Genomic DNA, 23379 nt, shown 5'->3' on the forward strand with positions numbered 1-23379 from the left:
CAGCACTCTTTACCCCATCCTCTATAGAAAAGATTGAGTTTTTGCTCATCGTCACCACTTCTTTATCGATGACTTTGTGTCCTGTGAACAATATCACTGTACTGCTCAGGCTGCAGTCCCATTGCCCCAACTGTTGTCCTCATATCCCCTCTCGCCTTGCTGTTGCATATAAATGTTAAATTGACAGGCATTTTGCCATCATTTTAAGCTGAGATTGTATTTATTACTTAATGTCATTTATAGTTGGATGGCTGGACTCCATTATTGAGTCTCAGCTTATTTCAGAGGTTTTCATCATGTGAACTGTCTCCGTAGGATTCTACCCTGCCTGTCCTCAGTAATAAGTGCAAACTTTATACAGAAGACTTTCAAATATTTGAGAATGTATTGATTAAATTGCAGAGAAAGTCGGAACCTTTATTTGAAACAGGCTTATATTACAGAGAAGTATGTACCTGTTGGCTAAGTATTCTACATTTGATCATATTTTAGAAAGATTTCTCTTTGTTTCTCATGTTTCAAAACCTACGCCATGTTTACCTGTTGCCTTGAAAATGTCAAGTTAATGTATTTTCCAAAGTAGTAGTTCCACCAGTGCAGCAAGAGTCATGGTTTACTTCTTAATAAGAAGCCACAAGTCCAATGGTCTCCTCTTTGCTGTTCTTTTGATCAGTGTTAAGTGAAACCAAACTAGACACTTCTTGCATGAGTATTTCATGTTAAAAGCCCTGTAGCGGCTAAAATAGCATAATCGCTCCTTTCATTAAAGGCTTTTAAAGTGAAACAGCTGCAGGAGGTGTTTAGTTTCATTGACAGTAGTTTGACACAGGTAAAAAATATACATCAAAGTAGAAGCAATTGGAAATAATAAATGAAAACAGTACTTCAGGAAAGCAGAATGTGTTGAGTATGCTGTTGTTGTTGTACTGATGGAATTTGTGTTAATGACAAACAGTACAAGCAAGTCTAACCCTTTATTAGCCTTTATTAGCAATTAGCCGTTTTGTGTGTACCAGCCAAGACCAGGATTCTATTTAAGCACTTGAAGACTTTAGACTTTAGATTAGACTTTACAGTATTTGACGGTGCGTAGCATGCTGTGTAGTAGCTCTTTGCTTGAGATGCACCCTGCTAGTGATCATTCAACCACACTGCTTATACAACTGCAACTGTGGCCTCTGCAATAACTATGGGGCTTTTTTTTCCCTATCTTTATTCAGGAGTGTGGTCTTTCAATTTGAGAGCATGGCTTCTTGATTTTACGTTTAGATTCTGTAATTCTTTTCCTCAAACCCTGTCCTCGCACTCAAATAGCCCTTGCTTGCATGCAGATTTGCTCTGCTTTTGCTCAAACTGTGTACTTTCACTCAGATATATATTGTTGCTTGCACAGATTTCCTGCTCCAGCTTCAGGCCTTCTCCTGGCACTCAGGCTGCTTCTGTGCACTCTTGAAACATCTGCTCTCAGATTTCTGCTCTGTGCTCAGATTCTTTGCACAATAACCCTGTCACAATCCCCCAACCGGTACTATTATATGTAGCTATTATGGGAAAATGTGCAGGCATTGGTATACATATTAACTGTCCTTTTAATTATAAAGGGAAGTACATTTAATAAAGCCCTGGAGATTGGGAGTGGATGTACCCTGGTTAAAGAGTAACTGCCCGTACGGGACGCTCTAAGAAGTAAAGTGAAGGCGCCCACAAGGAGGCAGGGATCATTTCATTTGTCAACACTACACCTGGTATTCTATTGGTCGGGGGATTTTGACATGGTTATTGCACAAAAAACCGAGAGCGGAGCAGAAATCTGAGAGCAGACGTTTCACGGCTGCACAGAAGCAGCCTGAGTGTGAGGAGAAGGGCTGAAGCTGGAGCAGGAAATCTGTGCAAGCAACAATATATATCTGAGTGCAAGCGTACAGTTTGAGCCGAAGCAGAGCAAATCTGTGTGCAAGCAGGAGCTATCTGAGTGCGAGGGCAGGGTTTGAGGGAAAGAATTACAAAATCTGAAGGTGAAAATCAATAAATCATGCTCTCAAATTGAAAGACCACGCTCTTGAATAAAGATGAGAAAAAAGCCCCATAATTAACTGGTTATGATTACGCTCGGAGCAAAGAGAGATCATAGTGCAATCTAATTCAATTGATGAGTTATCAAGCATTTCTGTGTCCTCATAAGACTTCACTCAGCTGTACTGGGGAGACTGCATCAGACTGCTGTTATGTAACCAAGTTAGCATTAAAGCTTAAGTGAGTTTGAATGTAGAGAGGCAAAGCAATTTTTTTTGTTTTGTTTTCTCCTGAGGTACAAAATGAAAAGAGCAAAATAGAAGGAGGAGAGGGAAGAGGGCATGAAGGGAGAAAGTGACAAGAGTCAAGTATAAAAATATCAGTGGGGATGACAGGTGACAAGAGACGGATAGAGGACGACAAAAGAATGGAGGAAGAGAGGAAGAGGACAGGCTGTTAAGAAGAGAGGAAAGGCAAAATTAAAGCAGGGACAGGAAGTGATAGAGAGCGAGAGGGGTTGTACAAAGGTTGGCGCTAGATTGGATCAGCCGGAGGGACAATTTGGGAAACTCTAGTGAGACATAACCTTAATCTAACCCTAACAGCACCCTCGAGAGTTCGTTCCTCCGTCTGATCCAACCTAGCACCTCGTAAAAGGTAGACCAGAGACTGACGAGGTGTATTATGATGACAGAGAGTATGTCATGGGCAGAGGAACTACACATTCTGAAACACACACACACACACACACACATACTCACATGGAGGGAGACAAGGGGATGGCAGTGGAGGCTGGACGAAAGCAACTGGAAGGCAGAGAGGGAGAGAAAGAGGGAGGGGGGAGAGGGAAATAAACAGAGTAGCCATTCCTGCCAGCAGCCAGTCTGAGGCAGAGAGCGACTATTGCCTCAGATATCTCAGCTGATAGCAACAGCTTGAGGCTGTGTTTGACTCTTGTGTACTTCAGTGAGATCGACTTCAGCGCTCAGGTCACTGGGAGGTTAGCTCACCGTGGGGCTGACCGGGGATTTAAGGATCTCCTGCTAGAGGTTTATAGATCAACAAAAGCTGTTAGCCACACTCAGACTGTAGCTATCTACTGTGTGAGTGACAACGGTCTGATATCATGTAAACAAGGCTGAAAGGGACACATGTACTAACCAAACTAGACTGCCGGGAGGCGGAAACAGCAAAAAAAAGAGCTGCTGGGTTTCTGCTCTGCTTCTGAAATTACTGCAAAAGGAGCAACATGCATATCTTACAGCCGTACTGCATCAACAGGTTGGTGTATTTGTGTGAATATATGTCTGTGTTGATTTGTGTATGTTGAATGTGTGCACCACTGCTGGCAACACATGTTTAAAACAGATAATGTATGGAATTGAAATGTCTGTGTGTGGTAAGTGCACCTAAGAAGCACAGGTCTGTTTCTGTTTGCATTATTGTCCTTACTGTTTTCAGACAAATTTATTAGTAGTCCACAAATTTGATTTCCAAATGATTATTACATTAAATTACTTTTATCTAATAAAATGTCTGGCATTTTCAAATAAAACAAATCATCTAGTTATGCACATGATTCTTGAAGTACTTTTCATAAACTAATTTGTTGCTATGATTCTTGTTGCTAAAATACTTAGTTGGGAAACTCCCCCAAAGTAGTACATTGTGTTCAAATTAGCATGGTACCTTATTTGTTTAGTAGGAGGACCTGAAACCTGACAGTCAGGTGATGTAAATGTGTCTTCTTTTTTGTTGTCTTTTGTCATTGTGAGGGAGATAACAGTCGCTAAAGCATGTTAATGATTCCAAAAAGTTATTAAGTTAACAACAAACCTCCTATTGAAGCACCCACCCCACCACAGCATCTTCCTGCTGATGATCTTTCAGCTGATGCCCTCAGGACGGAGCCACAGACTGGCTCCTGTGTCTGTCTTTGTAACCACAGCATTTGTTGCAATTGTAGTACAACGTGTTCCCAGGGTGGTGTATTTAAAGCCACTACCTGTCATATGTTTATGTAATTACAGCACCATTCAAAGCTTTGTAGCAGCATGCATTGCAGTCTGCCACAATGTCTTTTTTTTAATGCTACCATTTAGGGAACCAAACACTGTGGCTTTAAAGTGGCACTCATCAATGTTTTTTTTTTATATTAACAACTGATCAAATAACCATGTGTGATGTGAAAGGTGCCGAGTTTGGATACAAAATACAAAAGCAAAAGTGTAAGGAAAGGATGAAACAGTATGTATATCTTCTGTAATTTAAACTTCAAACATTAGCATGTCTGGCTAACTAGCTTACTACCTGCAGTAGTAACCCTGGAAACAATAAAGTCAGCCAGAGAGACACTGTTTTCGACCAACTCGTGAAACTAATGTTAACTTAATTAGCTAGTGAGCTACAGCTGATAAAAATCTGCCCATGACAGTTGATATTTCAGCTGGCAAAATCAATGGTTGCTGGCTAGAAATGAGAAGCCTGCTTTTGTATACTACTTTCTGAAATCAATGACCCAGTGTTTCAAAAATTTCTTACATTTTGAGCAGTAAATCTGCCACTGTTATCATTGTGAGCTGCATATGTGCTGTGTAAGGACCAAAAGTTAAACAGACGAAAGCAGGACGAGGTTTAGGGAACAGTTAATTACCATCCAACTCTGCAGTTCCCTTTTAGCCTTCTAGCCTCTTTTCAACTCATTGTTTTGGTTTCCAGCCATGTTTCCAGCTGTAGGGATAAAGCTTTGATAAAGTCTCTGTACACTACCTGCTCAGCTCCAAACAGCTGACAAAGTTAGTAACTAGCTGGTGAACATAGTGGAGCCTATTATTTCTCTCAGGAGTTGTTGAAGACCAAAACAGAGCTACAAAGAGAGTGTTTGACTTACACATGTGAGGTATATTTTAATAGTGTGACAGTATTGCTCTGTGTTTGCTAGATTGCAATTTTTTTTGTTAACAACTTCACTATTCAGTCTTTTCAGCTTGTTCTGCTGCCCCCAAGTGGCCAAAAATGAATTAATGCAGCTTTAAGTTGCACAGAACATTTTCACTTGCTGTTTTATTTCGATGTTTGCTTTTGATCACTGCAGATTGCAGTATTAGAGTATTCATGACTAATATTACAATAACTAATAGTACTCACTGTATGTCTGCTTTGCTTTGAAATAAATTATTTTTAATTTGCATAAATGGACTCTAGACTTCGTGAACATAATTTTTAGCTGCCCTCCACATCCTATAAAGTTGAGGCATTCCCTCATAATGTGGAAACATATGGTGGACATAAATCTGTCAACACCGACACATTTTTATTTTCATTTTTAATTGATGCAGAAATGTTCGTGTTGGTTTTTCTGTTCTTTTGCTCACCTCACAGTTATCAGCGGCCACAGTAGACGGTTTCCCACTGTGGTGCTGCCTGAACATGTGCGCAGCAATAAAATTAATAAGTTTGCTGAACCGTGAAGTGCAGCAAGAACTGAGAAAGAGACGTCACAGGATTTTTTTTTTCTTTCTTTCTTTCTTTCTTTTTTTTTTAGCTGGAAGAGAAGAGTGGATTTGACAGCTAGAGAGAGGGAGGGAGGGAGGAGAATGGTGGTACTGGTGTTACCTAATACTGCTGATAGAAGTTTAGGGTGGAGAGGAGAGGAGAGAGATAGGGTGGAGGAGAGGGTGAAAAGCACAAATGACTGGGAGGAAAGAAGGAAAGTTGAGGGAGCCGGCAGAAAGAAATGTGCAGTAGCCAAATTGGGAGGGGCAGAGAGCAAGAGAGAGAGAGAGAGAGAGAGATTTTGTGGAGGAGAGAGGGAAAATGGGAATGGGAGGGGTGTGGAGCAAACAGCCAGACATTGGGATAGACAGAAAAAAGAGAGGGAGAGAGGACAGTAATCCAAATCTGCTGCCAGGAGCAGATGCAGACTCGATCCTGTGAGAGTGAGAAAAGAGGAAGGATTGAGAATTACAGAAAAAAGATAGGATGTGGGGAAGAGATGAGTGAAGGAATTATCTATATCCTGCAGTGTGTGTGTGTGTGTGTGTGTGTGTGTGTGTGTAGTCTACATATGTGTTTGTCCATGCATGTGAAGCATTGGTGGTATGATTTGTTCAGTTTCTGAGTGATCCAAATATACACTGAAAGTACTAGGTGTGCAAGGCTTTAAATTACATATGTGTGTGGGTACATACACACACATATATATATATATATATATATATATATATATATATATGTATGTATGTAATTAGATATGTGATTGAAAGTTTTTTTTAAAAAGTAGCATTTGGTGGTAGAGAAAATGAGATCATATGGGTGTAGAAAATTGAAAGAGACTCTCGGTTAAGCTGTTTAGAGGCGACTTATCTTCACTCAAGCAAACTTAAAGGCACGTACATGCTACCAGCAAGTCCACAAGCAATCTGACAAAAGCCCATTCCTTTTCGTTCTTTAGAGGATATTTTCACTTGTTTGTTAATGTGGAAAGTTTATCTGCAGTTTATCTGAACTGTGGACCGAGACTGTCTGTAAGCGGGCAGTCACATACTAGCCATCTAAAGTTCCAACACTATCAGCATCAAAAGAGAACTGTTGGCCACCGGACAGACACGTGTCACATCAGTTGCACAGTTGGAAAAACTTAAGAGTGAGCTAAAAGCTTCACCAGTCAGCTTCTTTATATAAAGAATAGTTGAAGTGTAACGTGAGACGTGTCTCTCCTAGTGACGAATCCACCGGCAGTTATCACCAGACTCTGCAGCTTTACACAGCTCAATTTAGCACTTTAGTTTCTTTTAGCTCATTGTTTTGGTTCTCAGGCCACAAATTTTGCTCTCTTTGATCTTGTTTCTAGCAGCTGCGGGCAGCTGTTTTCAGCAAAAAAGCTTTGTGAAACCCACTGTGTGCTGCCTTCCAAGCACCAGACTGACAGTTAGGAACTAGCTGGTGAAACAGTGGGCAGCTAAAGGAGTCAGTGGACACAAAACAGATGTACTCATCAGCTGATCAGAAACATGACTCCAAGTGATTTGCTAACACACCATAACAACTTTGTAAGATGATTATATGTCAGTACTGTGTTTACAGCTTGTTCTGCTGCTGCAGCATTGAGTTTAAGTGGGTTGCTTAGTTATTGTGATGTCTGATGATGAGTTCTGAAATGATCGATTAATCAAGAGTCGATCGGCAGAATATCAATCAGTAACAGTTTTGACTATTAATTGATCACTTAAGTCATTTTTCATGCAAAAATCAACTATGAAAATAATTGGTGCAGCACTGGTAATGATTAATATTGTGTTGTTGGTGGCTTTAACTTTTTTCCTTCTTCCACAAAGTTTCTCATGTCATAAAAACTAGAGGCAGTAGTGAAATGTATATATGTGACAGCTGAGGAATTATTGATTAGCTATCATTATCCTGTATCAGAGATTGAATTACTTAAATTGTTAAGTGTTTAAGTTATTAATTAAGCAAAAGCGAATAAAAAATTGCTGTTTCCAGCTTCTCAAATGTGAGGATTTGATACCCTTTTCTGTTTTACATCACTGTAACTTGATCTTTGGGTTTTGCACTGTTGGTCAGATAAACAAGAATTTTGGCTCTGAGAACTTTTAAATTTATTTGTTTACATTTTGTACATCATACAATTAATCAAGTAATCAACAAATAGATGGATCATGAAAATGTTTCATTTCTGCAAATAAATAGTGTTTTTATCTTTTTCACATTGTAACATTGTCCTCTCCCTTTCTTCCTCTCTCATTCCCCCTCATCCTCTCCCTCTTGTCTCCTCGCAGGTGGCCAGATGTGCCAAAGAGGAAGAGGAAGAACAGCCAATGTTCGATGAAGAGTATGTCTGGTAAGTATTTATATTTATCCACCTTCACTTCTCTGTGTTTTTGTCGCTGCCAAAACACCAAGTGAACACAGTTTGAAACAGGTTTCTTTTAAGATGCTCAGTCTTTTGATGTTGCTGGAGGATTTGGCCAGTGTTCAGTGTAGCCCGTCACTTTGTAGCTGGCTCGCCTGGGCTTTGAATGGTGTCCTAAGTGTCATTACTATGATAATCTCTTCCTCAACATTTTATATTTTCCTTCAGAGGCTTTGTCGGACATAAATTAGCTCACCTAGGTGACCAAAGCCTGAGTTTATGAGGTCTGAGTACAGCGGTAGACCGGACTCTAAAGGAACAGAACTGAGATACAGAACCACCAAAGTCAAAATGATTGACAGTTTCAAACTTCATTTAGGACCAGTTTTTACTAATCATACATGATTAATAAATTGATTCGATAAATAAATTTCAAATCAAATTATGTGACTTCTAGATGATGTGTTTTCAGGCCTGTTTCACTCCTGTTTACTGATTCAAACTCATCCTCATCAGCATCAGAATACATAAATACTAAATTGTTTTTTAATGTTTGTCTCGTATTAGAAGCCCTGCCAATCATTTAGTTATAGCAGTTCCAATCCCTTGTATTAAAGTTTGGTGACAGGGCAGTCACTTTATAATTGGGGCCTTTAAAAGATAAATGAATCGTGTCTAACAGTGTTTTCTCTAGTGATGTACTGAATTCACTTCTCATTTGGCTCGGCTTTGTAATCTTCATTTAAATTTGACATAAAGCCGGTGTGATTCACTTCAACATGCGGCCCTGTTTCATTTGTTTTTGTCACATCTTGAAGCCAAATGTGGGCAGTATGAAGCGTTTTGTGAAAATCCAAACAGCATACGATGAAGCATTACGCATCAGGTCAGAAACATACATCGAACCAGGAGGCTGTAGCTTGATTTGGCAAAAATAAACTAACTAACAGGGTTACTCATACAGACATTATTTCTTTTAGTAATGAAGTCATGCGGTAATATCACGTGTTTGTCCTCTTTTTGAAAACAGAGTCTGGATTTCTCAAAGTTTAGAGAATTATACTGAAGAAAGTTCTAAAGGACTGACTTAAAAGTAAAACATCTCTGTTATATAAGTGAAGACAAGGACATATTTATGAAAAAACACACTCCTGCCTCCAGCGAAGTGTAAAAGAAGAGCAACTCTGAAGTGATCACACGATGAATCACATGCCTGCTTGGAGCAGAACCAGACACAAGAATTTATCCTACATCTGCCCCATTGTTTATTCTTTGGGGGCAAAAATCTCAGTTGTGTTGTTCCACATATATTTTTTTTTTTTAATCTTGAATACCTTCAGTTGAAATTAACACAAAAAATGAACAAGTAGTATCCAACCATTTAAACAAGGGTCAAATTATGAGAAATTGGCACTGGAACATGTCACTGTTTTAAATGTAGGAGCTTAAATATAGGAGGAGGATGATATAGGAGCATTTTAAGTCAAAAGAAAACTTTTTATTATAAAGTCTGCAAGTAGGAGTAAAAGTGAACTTCTATATGTTATACTTTTCACTTAAATCCCAAAATTCACTTTTGGCAATTTAATATCTTTAAAGGAAAAAAAAACTGTGTGAGTGTTCTGGCGAGTAACCACAAACCAAGCTGCCTCCATTTGTTCTGAGAGACAGCGTGCCATGACGGCAGACAGTAGCAAATGGTTTCACATGTCTGGCTCAGGATCAAATTTTTCTGTGGCGTCAGTAGTACGATAAGATGTAAAATCCACTCAATAAATACTCTCCTGGAGTGCTTTAGGGCTCCTGCTTTCCAGACGCCTCTAACTGTGAGCGAGAAGTTGGCTCGTGTGTGACAAGTCGTGTGTGTGTGTGTGTGTGTGTGTATAGGTGATGGTGGGGGAGCTTAAGAAGTGTACAAATGTATGTCTGTGTTCTTCAAGAACTTTAAGGTGGGCAGCCTAGTGGAGGCGAAAGCCCTATCTGAGCATTCAGATGACTGTCAGTCCTTGTGCAACAACATGACAGCTTAGAGGTTAGAGATCTAAAGAAATTATGACTTCATTCATATTGAGTGTGAGATAAAATAATCAAGAGGCTGAGAGAAACATTTCACCAGAGAAATCATGAAAGTAAATGAAAGAAGAAGTCAAGATGAAAAGCATACTTCATGAATTCTGGGAATGTGACAGTAAACCTCATAAGCTGGCATGATATCAGGTCCGTGTGTGCAGAAAAGACTGCCAGTCTTATATGTTCCATCCTGTTTCACAGTCTCTTGGGGCCCCTATGCACAGGAGCTTCATTGAGGCCCCTGTGATAACACTGAGCCCCCCCTCCTCCCTCTCCTCCTCCACTCCTCCTTCCTCTCATCCTCTCCTCACGTCCTCATCACCACCACTCTCCGGCCCCCACTTATCTCAACCCTCCGTCATCCATCGAAATCTCCCCCATACCTCATCATCCTCACCGTCTGCCCGTCCTCCCTCGCTCACACTTGTTGTTTACCCTTCTCTCATTCCATCCTGTCTTCCTCTTCAACCTCCTCCTCCTCTCCTATAGCTCTTAGCGTCTCTGTTCCAGGGTATATCCCCAGCTACCTGGAGAAGGATGAGCCGTGCGTGGTGTGCGGGGATAAGGCGACTGGCTACCACTACCGCTGCATCACCTGCGAGGGTTGCAAGGTACAGTCAACATCTCCCACTTACTAAAATCTTCCACACAGGAGGGCAGAGGAGATGAGAGATGAATTAACTTGCTCAACTCCTGCCCAGAACAGAGATGGTCCAATCATTGCTTAATCCAATCATAGGTGTGGCGGAACTGTCCAAAATGTGTATTTCTTTGGATGTTTCTGCATCTTCAAGAGAGATACTGCATGTATAAAGAGTTTGGATGGTGGTTTCTTTATTTTTTTTTGTCTGTCCAAAATCAAAAATAAAAGAGCAAAAGTGTAAAGAATGGGTTAAACATTATGTTTGTCTGCTTTAGCTGCAAAAGTTAGCATGCCCAGCTTGATTTGCATTTCATACTGCATTATTTTTGAGGTTACAAGTTACATTTTTAAAACAGTTCACGACTAACACATTCACTGTGTAGTATCACTATTTGGCAGCCCCAGATGCTATGATATCAGAGTTCAAGCTAATGTTAGAGGCTCTGTTCTTGATTGAATTTAGGGAAGTTTACACATCCCCAGCAAAACTTGTCAGCCCAGATAGTGTTACGTTCACCAAACACAGCGGTTAGTCCTCTATCCTGAAAAGCCTTTTCTCTTTTAATGTTAAAAGTGAAACATACTGTTTCACAAATACGAACAATAAAGCAGAAATCTAATCTTGCTGTTCGATGTATGTAAGCTAAGCAGCTCAACAGGTCAGAATGGGTCATGTTTCCTTGTCATGCTTTTAATCTGAACTCTACACTGCAATGAGGTTGCTGACTTTTTGGCTGGGACATGCATAGCTTTAGCTTTTGGCACAATATTATCTATGTAGCTAAGTGCATATTTAAGACCCTTTTTGCAGGGTTTTAAAACCTGAGGCTTGAAACATTAGAAAGTCAGCTGTTCAACCAACTCATGAAGCCAATGCTAGCTTAATTAGCTAGTTAGCTACAGCTGATTAAATCTGCCAGTGACTAGACATGGGAGGTTGCTTGCGTCTATCTCAGTCTGAAATCGAGAAGCCGCTTTTTCAAAAATTACTGTGAACTTTGAACTGTGATAAAGATCAGAAAAGACTGAGCTTCTGACTGAAGAGCTGGATGGATGTGAGCTGGAGCAGGTTCTGAATGCACAGAACTGGACCTGGAGCTGGATCTGTGGTGTCTGACTTTAGGTGGAGGTACACAGTACAGTACTGAAATAAATGATAGCAGATAGCAGCCCAAAAGGGAACCATATTAAGTGTGACAGCAGCATGAAGATTGGTTAAAAGAGTCAGTGACTGAATCAGACTGGAAAGCCCACAGTCATCTGACTGAAGTGGTGGTAAAAAATAATAAATCAGAGAGAGCGAGGATATAAAGCCTGAACTTTTGCTAAGCTTCATGCATTGTTGTAGCTAACTTAATTTTCCTGATCGAATTAACCAATTAAAGGCTTCTACAACAGCCTTTTGTATTCACTCGAATGGAATTTGTTGATCTGCAATGATCAACCTCTACTTAATCAGGAATTCCCACTAAATGCCACAGTCAAGTTTGTTAGGGGTACAAACATTAAAGGTGTGTAGGTAGTCTGTCAACATTCAAATCAAATTGTCTGTATCACTTAAATCTCCTCAAATATCAGCCAGCTTTTACCCCTTCAGTTCATTTGTCTCAGGACAAGTCCATTTAATACAGTTTGGTCAATTTTGGCCAATTAAGTGACCTTTTTGGCAAAAAGAAAATGCTCCTTTCAGAATTGATCCAGTGTTCACCATATGACAAAAGAAGCACTTCACCTTTTCTCATACTTCCAATTATTGGCTTGTGACATTTTAAATTACTTTGATGAAGAAGATGGAGAAATAAAAAAAAGCTAACTGACTAAAGCTTATACTTTATGTAAGAGGGTAATGGGAGTTCTGCTGTAGGTGTTGATTTATATTTATACGTTGATAGCACCACAGAAACACCATATAGGTGTATCGTGCATGATCGGACCATACTGTGAAATAATTATATTTGAATCAGTAGTTGTGTTGTCTTCCATTTACTTTGTGATAAAATGACTGTGGGAGGGTCTGCCTTCTTTCTTTACTGAATATGGGACTAAAGTTTGTAGTGAAAATGACTTTAAGATGTGTGTTTCTGAAAAGAAGGTAACTGAGAGGCAAATTCACAAAGATTTTATTGCAGCTGCTAACTGCTATCTGCCCCTTCTCAAGTTCTGATTCACAAATGATATTGTGCTAATCATTTTACAGCACAAATAAGCCCATAAAGTTTTAAACTTGAGAGCAATTCTCCCTTGTTTTGCATCTGATTATTCGTGTGGCAAAGTATAAATGTTGCCTTTGTGCCAATAACACAGGACAATGGCAGAGAGAAAGAGAAAAATGAAGTATTCAGACCAACAAGGTGCTTACTAGAAGAGCTGTTAAATTCACACCATTACTGCTGTTAAGCTGTTCGTGTGTGCTTATTCTTCCCTGTCTGGGATTGATTTCCCAACAGCTATTTTTCACGCTGTTCAGTAGCCGTTCAGATGTCAGATGAGTGTCGGAAAGTTCAGTGTTATGGATTATCCTTCTCAACAGATTTCAAGTCTCCGAAAATGTATTTTACTGACATTCTTTATTGAACTGAAGCCAACAGCTGCCTGGAAGTTGGAAAAAAAACATGTTCGTCAAAAAATAAATGGTGTGCATTGGACAATTGTAAATTGTGATGCAAAGTACATGTTATATATAGGTTGAAAAAATGTTGCTAAGTCTTAAAAACTAGAATATAATATATAGAATACAGAATTCATGTTTGATACTCAGCTTTCAACGCAAAATGGAAGTGGATTATTTTTCAAATGAACTGTAGAGTAATGACTAAGCAGAAGGCTTCTTGATGGCAGGTGTGGGCGTTGATATCCAGTGATTGGCGTCCTGTAGAGCAGCCTGTCCACGGCATTTAACAATGGCTTCAGCTATTCCTTTATGATCCTGCTCTACTCACAAGGGAAATGAGACAAACTGAAATCCTGCAGTGGTGCTGAAAAGCAGAAATTAATTTTGTTTTTTTTTTCCCTTCGGGGATACACAAACCTACAAAAGTCCCATATTGTATTGATGGTATTATTGTGAAGCTGCTTTGTAGGTTTCACGGTTCTACCTTTGAGCTACGATGGATTGGGGAGTGACCATGTTTTTTTGCTTGCTATGCACTTTATTTTAATATGTATTCAGAAAGATTTTACAGAATAGCACAGCATTTCATTTCATAGCACAGCTTCTTACCTTCCTTCTCGATTATTCTCTGCTTAAAATCATCTTTGTAAAGCACCTCCGCAGTGGGATTCTAGTCTAACTGCTCCCCAACTGTCTTGTACAAAAGCGAGAGACGTTCAGTCATGCCATTATTTCATTAGTGAACCATTCTTGGCAGGATCCCGCCACACAATCACCAGCCTGCCATGTGATGTGACCCATTTAATACACTTGTTTGATGCCAATCAAAATACAAGGACATTTAATTGGTGGATTTAATTTTGAGGTTATGGAGTTGCATATTTCCCTCAATCACTGAATGCTCTTTCTGTCTCTGTGCACTTTTGCTCATTTCTCTCTTTTTCCCTCTCTCCTTTCTCTGTCTTTCTTTCCTTACTCCGTTTCCTTTCCTCTCCTCAGGGTTTCTTCCGTAGGACCATCCAGAAGAACCTCCACCCGGCTTACTCCTGTAAATATGAAGGCTGCTGCATCATTGACAAAATCACCCGCAACCAGTGCCAGCTGTGCCGCTTTAAAAAGTGCATCGCTGTGGGGATGGCCATGGACTGTGAGTTATTATAAGCTCATGTATTCTTATCATTCACTACTGGTATTTACAAAGAGATTCACGTGGTTATGGCTGCTACTGTCACTATGCAACCGTTGAAAACACATTTGAATCACAGAGCAGAAATATTTTTAACTTCTAGTGCTCTTCAAAAGCTCTATGACTAATTTTAGATGAAAAATAAATCAACAACATAATCTCATTATGTAATGGGATGATATTAATTTATAGTAATTTAATAGTATTCTGAGGATAAAGGAAATGGTTTCCTTTCCTCTGGATATTTGATGAAAACACAAATTCAGAACATCTGGACCTCACTTCCACCACGCTGCACTTAAATTATGTCACTTGAGTGTTATTTACTGTAACAGCAGTGTTCTTTTATATCTCTGTGCTGTAATTTGTTACAGTGGAAGCCTGGCTAATGAATAAAAACAACTTTAGATATATCTAAAGAACATGACATGTACACACACATACTTATGCAAACTGGCCACCCTGAAAAAAACCTTTTTAGCAACATCACAGATCTCCTTGCAACCACAACTGTAGTCATCCTGGAAGGACAGTGAAGAATACACTGTTCACAAATAATAACAAAATATATAATACAACAAAAAATGTTTTTTATAAGATTTTTGAGGTATGGGTGTAGATCTATTCAGTACTGTTGCTGAGTATCATAAACACAATCTTGTGTTCAGTATTTTACAACATTTAGCATTAAGCAACACAAAGCAAAAAGCCTTGGGTTTGTTAAATTGATCTTGTTCCTCCACCCACATGAATAAGAGCTCCAAATGTCGAATAAAAAGTCCTTCTGTTACATCTGACAGTTGATTTGGACTTCCTGTCAATATTTCACAGAATGTTTTGAAGGTCATCCTGCTTCAATTCTGAGAATGTTGAATATCTAGTAAATGTTCTCTTAGATAAGGCTCCTCTTTTATTGTCACATTAGGAGTTCACATGTGTAGTCCATGTTCCTGCAAGAAATGTGACGCAAATGCAGGTGATTCATTTTTGTTCATGTTAAATGTGTGCAAAGCAAGTAGCAATCAAGTACTCAAATAGCAGAGCTCTGTGATTGTAAAGCTAGGTTTACGGCTGCACAAGTGATCTCACCAATTCTGGTGGGTGCTGGGATGGCTGTCCCAGTTCATCAAGCAAAGAGAGATGGACAAGCCACAGTAAATACATTACACAAATGCAATGTTTGGCGGCATGTTGGTGTTTACTACTGTTGCCAGGCAACCTACTTTTCTTTACTTCCACTCTCTCTATTGTACTTTATTTTGTGTCTTTATAGCACTTGTGTTCTCATTTACTTATTCTCAGAAAGTGACCACGCAACAAAACTAAAATAACTTTGTAATAACTATGGCGTATCATAACCATGTCATGATACGCAGAACAAAGTCCAGAAATGGTAACAAAGAACACTTATTCACAGAATATTACACCCTGGCAGTTCAGAGAATACTGCAAGGACCAACGTGTTGAGCATAAACGCCTCTGTGCATTCTCATAGCTTGCACACCATCTGTGCAGGCCCGCGCCACAGAGCCCCCCGCCAGTATACACAAAGCTTTGCATTCACTGAATGAGCCATCCAGTCACAGTGCATACATGACTATTAGCCATGTCATATAACATTTGTTACAGTGGACAAAATGTATGTTTAGAAAAAAAACCCCTGCTGTTCACAGTTGAAAAGCTGACAACCTCCACTGTGGCCAACAGGATCCTTTATGTCAGAGCTCTCCGACAAATAACATCCACTCACAGTCCCCCGTCACAGATGTTTTTTCCAAGTTTTACAGATTAACTTATTCTTTATCAGCCACATTAGCTGTGTGGCTCAAAGGATGACAATGTCTGATAGTTGGTTGGTCAGTCCACCACTTTGGTCCAGACTGAAACATCTCAGCAAATATTGTATGGATTGACATGAAATTTGGTACAGTCATTCATGGTCCCCAGATGATGAACCCTAATTACTGGTAACATGGTTAACCTCTGACTTTCCCTCTACAACCTTCATGAGGTTGGCATATCTGGTTTTTAGTTAAATATCTAAACAACTATTGAATGGATTACCATGAAATGTGGTGCTGACATTCACATTCACCCCTCAGAGTGAATTATAATAACTTTGGTTCTCTTGACTCGACACAAAACTAATGATATCCCCATCTGCCTCAGCTGCATTTTGTTTTTAGTGCTAATTACCAAGTGTTGGCATGCTAATACGCTAAATTAATATAGTGACTATGGTAACATTATACCTGCTAAACATCAACATGTTAGCATTGTCAGTATAAAGGCAAAAGTGTTTATAATTGTTCCCAACAGCCATAATATATAATAGTATTGAGCAAATATTAAGCACCAAAAAAGGCAACAATTCAATCTTGAGAACTTCATGAACCCAAGCATTTAATCTCCCTCCAGCACAACCAGAACAAAAATAACCATGCAACAAAACACACAAAAAGTACCATTAAGATCAGCACAAATACAGACAGATAAACAGATAAACCACTTAAAAAGCAAATAGATAACCCTTCTGTATGAACTCACCTGAACGCTCTCTTGTATGTAATCCCCACCCTAACCCTCTCACCCATCAGTGGTGTTGGACGAGTCGAAGCGCGTGGCCAAGCGCCGTCTCATCGAGGAGAATCGAGAAAAAAGGAAGAGGGAAGAGATGGTGCGGACGCTGCAGGTGAGGCCGGAGCCGGACACTGCAGAGTGGGAGCTGATCAGGATGGTAACCGACGCTCACCGAAACACCAATGCACAAGGCTCCAGCTGGAAACAGAAGCGCAAGTTTTTGGTAAGCTTTTAGTTTTGAACAGGCAGAGTGTTGTAGCTTCATAATGACCACAATGTATTTTCATTCTTTGACATGTTCACCTCAGTTGTGGCTACTTTGTATTATTTGCATAAAAGATTTCCATCATGCTGGCTTGTAACCTCTTTGTTTTTAAACCAAAAATATCTTCTTTAAAATATCACTTTCCATTATCAAATAATCTTTGAAAGCATCATTTATAGTAGTTTTTTTAAGTTTGGTAAAAGGACTGTAGTTTAAACTATTAAAGTATATAAAGTATTTTCATGTTATCAATCATTTTGTCCCTTTCTTTTAATAGCAATGAATATTAGTACACATACATACTGGAAACTAAAGCATTAAGAAGGAAAAATGTACTGCACGTTCACCTCTTCACTAGCAAAAAGTATGGCCTCTAATTCATGAAAGCAAAACAAGAAACTAAAAAGAAGTTATTAATATTGATTGATGGGGATCTGAATCAGGCTACTCTCTGGGATTTCAGCATGTAAGCCTTCATCATTCATTCGTCATTTTGATTTTCACTAATTACTTGTAGTATTCACACAGCACTTCACTCCATCTTTCATGTAGCTCATTATTCAAAAATGTTCCGCCCACAGTATGTTGAAAGTTGTTTCCACTTCAAAAATCAAGCTGACACATGAAAGAAAGCCACTTCTTTTCATTTTCAAGATAACCCGGTTCAACAGCACTCTTTTTCATCAGCAACTTCCTCTGTGCTGTCCCGTGCGACCGGTGCTATGTGCAAAGCGCACGTGTCAACACCGCCAATGGTTACCTTGAAACAAAGGTCAGATTACAGTCAGTTACCAGGCAACCATTCCATGAAGGTAAAGACAGGTTTACAATCAAATACCGTTTTTGAAGGTCTGCTGAAAAATTGCTTGGGTTGCATGACCAGTCGAAGGCAAACAAGAGAGTGAAGGACGCCCAACAGAAAAGAGCAGATAGGTACTTTCTATTGTTACAGTAACTTCATTACATTACACTTGTACTTGGCACACTGAAAAGGTGTTCAGATTTACAAAAATAAATTACTAAGATTATATACATTCAATAAAAATCACAGTGACAGAATAGTTTTGCCCCAACTGTAAATTGCTGTCCATAATCTTGTAAATACTGTATCACTGTTAAACATCAATACATGATTTTGTAGATTTTAGAGTTGTTTCCTCATTCGATAATTTCAAAAATGTCCCTGGAGTGATTAACAAAGTCTCTCTATCAATGAGTTTCCTGACTGCTTTGCCTCAAGCTATCTGTAACAGCTCTCACTCAAGTTCCCATTTGTTCACAACAGGATAGGCATCAGCTGTGTAGCTATGAATGGAAACACGCACCGTTGGCCACATTCTCCCAGTTAATTAGATAACTTCTTACCTCAGTTCTCCCTGGTGCTAAATCAGGTGTAGCACATAGAAGTTGCTCTGATTGGATGAGGTTGCTAAAGGCCTTTAAATTAATTATGCTCTGTGTGTTTGGCACTGATGCACTCTGACCTGGTAGGACTTCTTTTGTATTCAGGTCTTTTTGGCTAAGTAGATTAGGCTGTTACGTACAGTGCTACACATGCGTCGCAAAATGTCAAGATAGATCAGCATAAATGTTATATACCTGCATTGTAGAAAGCCAAAGTCATGACATCACATGCAGGATAGCCTCTGTTTCACCAGCTTCTGTAACTCAGTGCAATCTCTCAGTCAGCATTTTTTTCATCTGTCTCTTTGAAAAAATGAAGCATGTTCCTGGCGTTTACGTTCCCTATTCTAAGATGAATTGGCTCCATTGCAGCACTTGCTATAAGAAGTTGAAACCTAATTTTAACAAAGTTAAACAACAATTACTTCATGAGCATACAAAAAACCACAGCTCCTATGTAAATTTACTGGCGTAGCATTGCAGGTACTCACGTCATTGTAACTTTGTTAAGTCCATACCCATTACATTCATCAATACTCCCTTCTGAAGTAATTTTTCCAACTTTTTAGCTGTAATCTCTGCTGTCTAAAACATCCACAGTGTTCAGTCCTCTCTATCCTGCTGGTATAACAAAATGTAAACTACCCGCAGCCCCTTGACTCGTCAATGAACTCCCCTCCCCATGATATTAGACCTTTTTTTAATTACCATCCTTATCTAAGCATATGGAGTGAACCAAGTTTTTAGTTTGACTTTTTTGCACTATTACAAAAGTCAATAGGATTTGGAATGAGGGTTTCTTTGGGTACCTCTGGAACCTCGGTTTCACTGCGACTGTCTATGATATCATATGTCATATGCTACCATGTCTACAACCTTCTACACTGTCTACATGTGTCTACATTTCCCTGCACATGGCTCATCTATCTATCTTTGTGTTACCCTTTTAAAGTCATATGATGTCTCAAATACAGACAAGAATTTGAACCCCTAATTTACTCTGCTCCCCTGTCTACTGTCTGTACTGTCTTTTATAGACCAGTGGGGTTCAATTTACCTACAGACTCATGCCATGTGTGTCTCCTCATGGTCATAGTCTATACTCTGTGCTATTTATAAGTTTATAAACCATGTAAGGACCATAGTATTTCAATTTTAGATATTATTTTTGGCAACTTTCTTTAACAAAATTGAGTCCACGCTCATTGGAAAAACAGTAAAATGTAAAGAATGTAATGTAGTAAAAACATTAAGGAGAATCTAAGCTCAAAGGTCAACTTACTAGCTACTGGAGCATTCAGTCATAGCTTCTTTATTCCACAAACTTCTTCAAATAAAGTTTTTCCTTGTTACATTTAACCAATGGATGATAACGTTACTCGTGTGGTGTCTTGTTTCTAGTCAGATGATATTGGGCAGGGTCCAATGATGCCTACTTCAGACAGAGACAAGGTGGACCTGGAAGCCTTCAGCGAATTCACCAAGATCATGACCCCCGCCATCACACGCGTTGTTGACTTTGCCAAGAAATTGCCCATGTTCTCTGAGGTAGGTTAATGAGTGAAAGAGCATGTGTATATGTGCTTGAATTTCCATATGGCACGTACCAGCTGCTTTTACTAAAATTTTTTACACTTAACTTTAAATCTGTTTTAACTCACAAACTTATTTGTGGGTTCCATGCAGTCTATCATCAGCCTCAGTACATGGTAGTTTGAAAAAACATATGGATGCTTTCACACAGAGTGCCTCACAGTATCATTAGTGCATACATTTTTGGCATGGGTGGTGTCTGTGGGCACTCAATCCTAAAGCTGGCACTGCTATGTCTGACATGTTAAACACGTGACTTCCCCTGCAACATAGCATGTTATTCAGAAAAGACACTCTAAATATCAAAAGTTTATCAGTTGACTATTCTCTTAACCCCTGCAATCATAGCTTAGCATTCAAACTAGTGGAGCTTTGGATTTCTCCACATACTGGAGCAGTGTGCAGGGGGCTGTAGCAATTCTTGGTATTTAAAGAGTTTGGGGGGTTGTGTCTTTTATTATTTTTAGCCTTTCCAAAACCAGAAACACAAGATCAAAAGTGTAAGGAATGAATTAAACAGTATTGTTCTCTGCTCTAACGTAAACTGCAAACATTGCATGTCCAGCTAACTAGCTTACCCAGCATTACTTCATCTAGGGTAACGTTAGCAGCTCTGTCTTGCTCATTGCTTATTGGATTTGGAAGATTTTAAACTTTAAAAGAGAAGCATACAGTTTGAAAATACGAGCAATAAAGCATAAATCTAACCACTGTCTTGCTTGTCCAAGTATGTAAGCTAAGCAGCTAAACAGTGTGATGTTAGACTGAAATAAGAGTCTAATCTTAGGGTTTTACTTATCATACTTCGTACTACATCATTAAACGAGGACTAACTAGCTCTACACTGCAATACAAGAACAACGCTGTTTCTTTTTTGTTCTCTACATGGATCATCAGCTGGTGAGGATGCTGACTTTTTGCCTGGGACAGTTTTAATTTTAGCGTCAGTCTTTTAGCACGATTTCATGAAGTTATCAAGTGCATATTTCAGACCCCTTTTACAAGATAAAAAATCAGCTAGCTAGTCAAAGCTGATCAAATCTGCTAATGACAGTTATCATTTCAGCCGGCAAAATCAATGGTTGCCAGTTACTAATGAGAAGCCTGCATTTGTCTCTCTGCCTGAAATCACAGACCTGTTGTTTCAGAAATGACTGAGACATCAGCCCTTTAAGTTGATTTTATAGTGAGCAATAAGATTGAGACACTTAACCATTAGTGTCTCATATCTGTAATCTGCATATTCTATCAAAACAGTCAATACTATACATTCTACAGACATTCAGTCCACTGTGTTAAAATATGAAGGAACTTTATTGTAAAACTAAAAGCAGAAAGTAAATATAATGCACTTGGTAGGAAAAACAGTGAATTTGGACACAGTGTCTGACTTCTTACTGCTGTGTGATTGCTTGTTCTCATTAATGCCAGACTTGTCTCATGAACTCTGTTAACCGACTAACAAGCTTGTTAACCTAAGCGAGATCAGTTGATTGGCTACTTCCTGTATATACAACCTTTGTCATGCTGCTTGTCAAGCCATGTTGACACCCAATAATAATCAACCACTTTCCCCATCTCTCTCTCTCTATGGATAAATGATGACTCACCACTCACTGATATTGCTCTGCTCTCTACAGAAATGATCTGCTGTGTGTGTGTGTGTGTGTGTGTGTGTGTGTGTGTGTGTGTGTGTGTGTGTGTGTGTGTGTGTGTGTGTGTGTGTGTGTGTGTGTGTGTGCGCGCGCGCGCTCGCCTGTGCTCTACCTAACTGAGTGCAGTCATGTATATTGTAGGGGCTTCCCGGTTATATAAAGTGTGGCAGGAGATTTGTTGTGAATAGGAAATGATAACCCTTTCTTTGCAAGGAAGCACTCCAAGATAATTATGTTGGGGGTTGAAGGAAAGCTATGATCCCATGTCATACTGTATATTTTAAAAGTAGATTTTTCTTGAATTTTGCCATGTGCTGAGGGATTGATGCTTGCAATTAGCACAACCATCAATTTAAAAAAAAAAAATCATGCATCATGCACTGTGCATAGGGCACCAAGTGCCGGAGGGGGCACCAAACAGCACCTCAGTAAAGCTGGAAATATATTAACATATTCAAACTTTCTAGCTCAATAACTCATGAGAAAAATGTTGTTAAAACACAAACAATGACTCTTTCCTACCATAGTAAGGTAGACCACAAGCTATAACCTAATATTCAGTGTTTTCGAGCTGGACTAATAACATTGTTCTCTATGTACAGTCAGTTGTGAGACAAGTGTGCAGGGACTGTCTAAAAAGTGCATCTCAAAAGAGATACTACAAAAAATATTCAATAACTTCACTGTTATACAGTGTAGTGTCCCTAAAATCAACTGTCACAATCACATTGATAAGGAAAATATATTTCTTTGGTTTATTTTATTGAAGACGATTGCACTTTCAAATAATTAAATACTATCTATAGGCTGCTGTCTTTGCAAAGTTTGTAAAGTTTTGTGACTTTTCTTCTGTTATGTGTGACTAGTCGTACAGTTATTATTACAATTAAATTGTTTTATATATTTATTTCATGTCCTGTCATATTATTCACTGATGACTGATGATAATTTCCCAGCTGCCATGTGAAGACCAGATCATCTTGCTGAAGGGCTGCTGTATGGAGATCATGTCGCTGCGCGCCGCTGTACGCTACGACCCAGAGAGCGAGACGCTGACGCTAAACGGCGAGATGGCCGTGAAACGCGAGCAGCTGAAGAACGGAGGGCTGGGCGTGGTGTCGGACGCCATCTTTGATTTGGGCAAGAGCCTTTCCCAGTTTAACCTGGATGACTCGGAGGTGGCGCTGATGCAAGCCGTGCTGCTCATGAGCTCAGGTGAAGAATAAGGAATGCTCTCATAAACTGCTTGTGAAGACTTCCGATGTGCAAAGATGCCTGATCTTTTTGTTTTAGTATTTTGTCATTGCATTGGTATTTTTGTATGTCTTTACAGGAGAGTTTCCCTCTGGCTCAGAATCATAGATACTGGCAAAAACTAGTAAAATATTCAATAACTGACACATAAATAATACAATGAGAGAAGGCTTTTCTGCCTCTAAGCTCAGATCACTTAACTGGTGCACAGAATTCACTTCTTATCTTTTCAC

The 23379-nt window shown here is 39.3% G+C and overlaps 1 protein-coding gene across 2 annotated transcripts in view; it reads left to right on the forward strand.

Annotated features, from left to right (window-relative positions):
• LOC122967450 (thyroid hormone receptor alpha) overlaps positions 1-23379 on the forward strand; it is a 130286-nt gene that overhangs the window by 102944 nt on the left and 3963 nt on the right. Inside the window, exons 1-7 of one of the 2 annotated variants that reach the window (XM_044332121.1) lie at positions 1897-3294; positions 7812-7873; positions 10445-10566; positions 14209-14356; positions 16993-17198; positions 20046-20192; positions 22849-23107. In XM_044332121.1, coding sequence (XP_044188056.1) covers positions 3263-3294; positions 7812-7873; positions 10445-10566; positions 14209-14356; positions 16993-17198; positions 20046-20192; positions 22849-23107 — 976 coding nt within the window. In that variant the 5' untranslated portion in view covers positions 1897-3262. Of the gene's footprint in view, positions 1-1896; positions 3295-7811; positions 7874-10444; positions 10567-14208; positions 14357-16992; positions 17199-20045; positions 20193-22848; positions 23108-23379 lie in introns of those variants that run through there. The other variant, XM_044332120.1, reaches the window with a different exon arrangement.

The sequence above is a fragment of the Thunnus albacares genome, chromosome 17, assembly GCF_914725855.1.
Source record: "Thunnus albacares chromosome 17, fThuAlb1.1, whole genome shotgun sequence".
NCBI classification, from domain to species: Eukaryota; Metazoa; Chordata; class Actinopteri; order Scombriformes; family Scombridae; genus Thunnus; species Thunnus albacares.